At 38.1% G+C, this 3,810-nt stretch overlaps 1 protein-coding gene across 1 annotated transcript; it reads right to left on the bottom strand.

The window, feature by feature from the left end:
• Positions 1-217: 217 nt before the first annotated feature.
• On the bottom strand, positions 218-3,349 carry LOC121917984 (pericentriolar material 1 protein-like; the record flags this gene model as incomplete). The annotated part of the gene is made up of 3 exons (XM_042444100.1): positions 218-575; positions 1,049-1,194; positions 3,116-3,349. Coding segments are annotated over 3 exons (738 nt in total), but the record flags the coding sequence as incomplete, so codon positions are not given.
• Between the last annotated feature and the right edge of the window lie 461 nt (positions 3,350-3,810).

The raw sequence follows: 3,810 nt of genomic DNA, 5'->3' as shown, positions 1-3,810 counted from the left end.
CTGCTTCAGCCCTAGAAACATCATAAAACTAGGCTGCTGTGAATGCTGATACTTTTTAATCATAATTCCTTTCTGACATTCCAAATTTTGGGGTTTAAATATTATGTTAGTAAGAAGCATTAAAGTAAGGCCACAATACATGTCTAGGACAAATGTGACAAAGAATAGTTTGCTGTATATTAGAAAGTAAAGCAGATTCCAAGTCACTACAATGATGTTAAATGGTAAAAAAGATCTTGTCTTTAGAAGAATTAGAAGAGCCTTTGCTCTTTGCTGGTGAAACACTGCTTCTCCAGCATTCATCTAGGAACAAAAAGTAAAACCCATGGAGATCCTCTGCTAGCAATTTTAAGGTTTCCCATGCTGTTCTGAAATGCCTACCTGATGGAAAAGATGAGAAATTTGTGAATCCAGGCATGTTGAATAAGTTCATTGTCTGGGAAGGAAAACTGAAGGGACAAAACATAGTTGGTGATGAGGGTGGGGGTGCCCTGCTGTTTTTTTCCTTTTTGGCTGTTCTTGCTTGCTGTTGCTGCTCTTGCTGCTGCATTAAATCATTTAACATTTGCTTCAACCTAGGAAATTAACAATGTTCTTTTAAAAGTGAATTATAGAACGGATTTTGTGTGAATTGTTATTTCAAATAACTAAGAAAAACAATTAAGAAAAACAGAGAGATGTCAGGCTGTAAGCAAATTCTAATAAATAAGACTATATCTAGTCCTGAATTTCAAATGTTCCTAGTTTCCAAATTTCAGTTTAAGCAGAGAGAAAAAAACATAACAAGAGCTCTAACTGATCTTATATCCCAACACAAACACCATCAAAGAAAGACCATTATGATGTTCTCATTTCTTCCAAATTAATACAAATGGTACAGAAATGTTAATTGTTTAATATTATATGACACACCTTACTATAGTATCCTTTTGGCTTTACTGTGGTTCAAAAACACTCCACTCTCCTTTTTTATTAGCAAAATACTTTCTACCATATGATATATATGATTAGTAGTGAGGTAGGGCAAACACAAACTTCAAATGAATACCTTTGAACATTATTTTGTTGCCAGGTCAGTTGCGTATAGCATTGATTTAACTGATGCATTATAAGATGTACTTGTGGCGAAGCAACGTTACTAGGCATCACACTGTATGGACCAGTAAGCAAGGTTTGCAATAGGCAGGAAAGAGTCTGCAAAGAAAAATATATGTAAATTCAAATTTAATTCTCATAAACATTTGTTACAGTATTTAAAACATTTTATTTCTCTTGGCCACATACTTAAGAGTAGAGCAAAATAAAAAAAATCAAGTAAAAAAAAGGATTACATAGAATCAACAGTATAAAAAATAATAATATCAGTTGTTAAATCTTAACAACAGTATCATATAGACTGCCTTTCAGATTCCCAAAAGTAAAGCAACAGGAGAAAAGACCACCAAGGTGGCTCTTGTCCTTGCTGAATATGAAATGTAATGGCCAAGGAATATGCAATGTGTCATGAGCTGCTGTGATGTACACACATAACCCATCTTTTTGTATGGCTTCTCAGGTGAAACAAAGAATCTGACAAACCAGTGTCCATGACTAGTCAGAGATACATAAGAGGATCAAGAATGAGGCATTACCATAGTTAATTTCCAGATTCACTTAAACTAGCCTGGAAAACAGACTGAGTATGCTCAAGGAAATATTGTATCTCGAGTTGTTTTGGCAACATGCTCAACTGCCTCTACAAGGTGGGATATCCATTTATATTAACAAAGATTATAATTATGATGTTTCAAAGAGGGATTTAATCAATCATAAAACAGATTTTTTCGGTTACTTCCTCTCCTGCTCAAGCAATGGCCTAAGTTCAGTTGAGCCATTTTTGAAATCAAAATGGGAAGGAAGAAGACTTAGAGTCAGCCAATAAGAGTAGGAGGAGAGGAGAGAAAAGGAGAGGAGGATCTCTTATTTTTATTCGAGGCAGGAAGACAAAGATTAGCACAGTAAGGAAAACATCTTTAAAATGCATAAACAGTAAGGAATCAAAGTGAGAATTTCAGGAATAGTAAACATGCAAAAAAGAACAAAAATGGAAGACCCTATGTAAGCTAAAAGAAGAAGAAATTAGGGGAAGTAAATTAACTAATGTAGTTAGAAATAACATGATTCTAGCCTGACTGGTTTGTGATTGGAGTTAATCCATTCCCAGATGCCTCCTTCACAACATACAGAGAATAAGAAGTTATACTTACCATGAAGAGTCATTCTGGGATAGCAAGGCAGAGCAATCCACTGATGCTGGGTTCTATCCACGCAATGGTCATGAAGCAGGAGTCCAAAGCTCTAAATTGTTAACTTTTTTCTGTTGGACCCAACTTCCCTTCTCCTCAGTTTGTTTTCTAGCCCTATCAGTGTGTTGCTTATATCCTTTTTAAGGAGGCTGTGGACTGCTCTGCCCCGCCATTCCAGAATGACTCTTCACGGTAAGTATAACTTCTCATTCTCTGCTTGCAGCACAGTTCTACCAAATGCTGCTTGTGCAGATGTGTACTTGTCTAATATGTAATGTTTAATAAAAGTATTAGGCTCTGTCCATCCAGCAGCCTTGCATACGTCTTGCAAAGATGAAGATACTAAATATGCAGTGCTAATTGCCAGTGACCTTGTGGAATGCCTAATTTGCTATCCTATCTCTCAGAGAAGGGTTGCCTGCAACTGTCTTGTAAGGCTGGTAAATTAAAACTAAGGAGAAGAGGAGTTGGGTCCAATGGAAAAAAGTTAACAGTTTAGAGCTTTGGATCCTGCCTCGCGACCATTGCATGGATAGAACCCAGCATTAGTGGATTGATCTGCCCTGCCACCCAGAGAATGGGAAGGAGAGAAACCCAGAGAACAATTGGTGAGCTATACAACATGAAACAGTCTGTAATGGTCCCCTTGATTTAACAAGAAATAAAGTTGAAATAATCCACAAAATGCAACAATTTGTTGACAGTTTCTAAAGGCTTCAGCCCTGACTGTTTCAACGATGATGTCATAGATGAAATAAGTCCAAACAATGGCAAAGTATAAGGAGACAGGAATACAGGAGGGAAAACTCAAAAAGCCTTTTACATTTTACCTGTTGATCCTGCATTAATGTCTGGCAAATGTTGGCACTGAATTCAAGCTGTTTTTTCAGCTGATTAATCTGCTCTTGCCATTGTTCTTTCTCTTCCACATACGAAAGTTCAGACATCCACCGATGATTTTCTTGCCGCCGCATGCTGATGTTCTGTTGCTGCCTTGCTTTAGCTAAAGGACGGTAGTTTCCATCTGCTGAAAGAGGACGAGGACTCTTCCAGCTAGGAGTAATGAGTATTATGACAAACAGTTACTCATTTCAAAATTCTACTCTTGGTATAATACATTTTATAAAAAACAGATCTGGTTATAAGCAAAACAAAAAACACACAGTCCTAGTTCGTAGTAAACACACTTCTTCCTTGCCATCATACAGATAAAATAATGTATGATTTACAGTATATATTCACGTATAAGTCTAGAAATTTTAGTCAAAAATGACCCAAAATACTTGAGTTTACTCATCCACAGGTCCAAGTAAGTAATACACTTTAACTCTTATTTAGTGCAGGGATAGGCAACCTACAGCCCGCGGGCCGGATCCGGCCTGGCGAGGCCTTGGGACCGGCCCCAGCCCAGTCCTGCTGCTGATTGCCACCAGGGCCTTTGGCCTCTCGCGCAAGGGCACAGGGCCTTTGGCCTATCAGGAGGAGGCGGGCAAGGGGGAACAAGCGGGGGCAAGCGGTGGGCAAG

This window comes from Sceloporus undulatus, unplaced genomic scaffold (genome assembly GCF_019175285.1).
Source record: "Sceloporus undulatus isolate JIND9_A2432 ecotype Alabama unplaced genomic scaffold, SceUnd_v1.1 scaffold_2490, whole genome shotgun sequence".
Classification (NCBI taxonomy): Eukaryota; Metazoa; Chordata; class Lepidosauria; order Squamata; family Phrynosomatidae; genus Sceloporus; species Sceloporus undulatus.
This window is presented reverse-complemented; position numbering and strand designations above follow the sequence as displayed.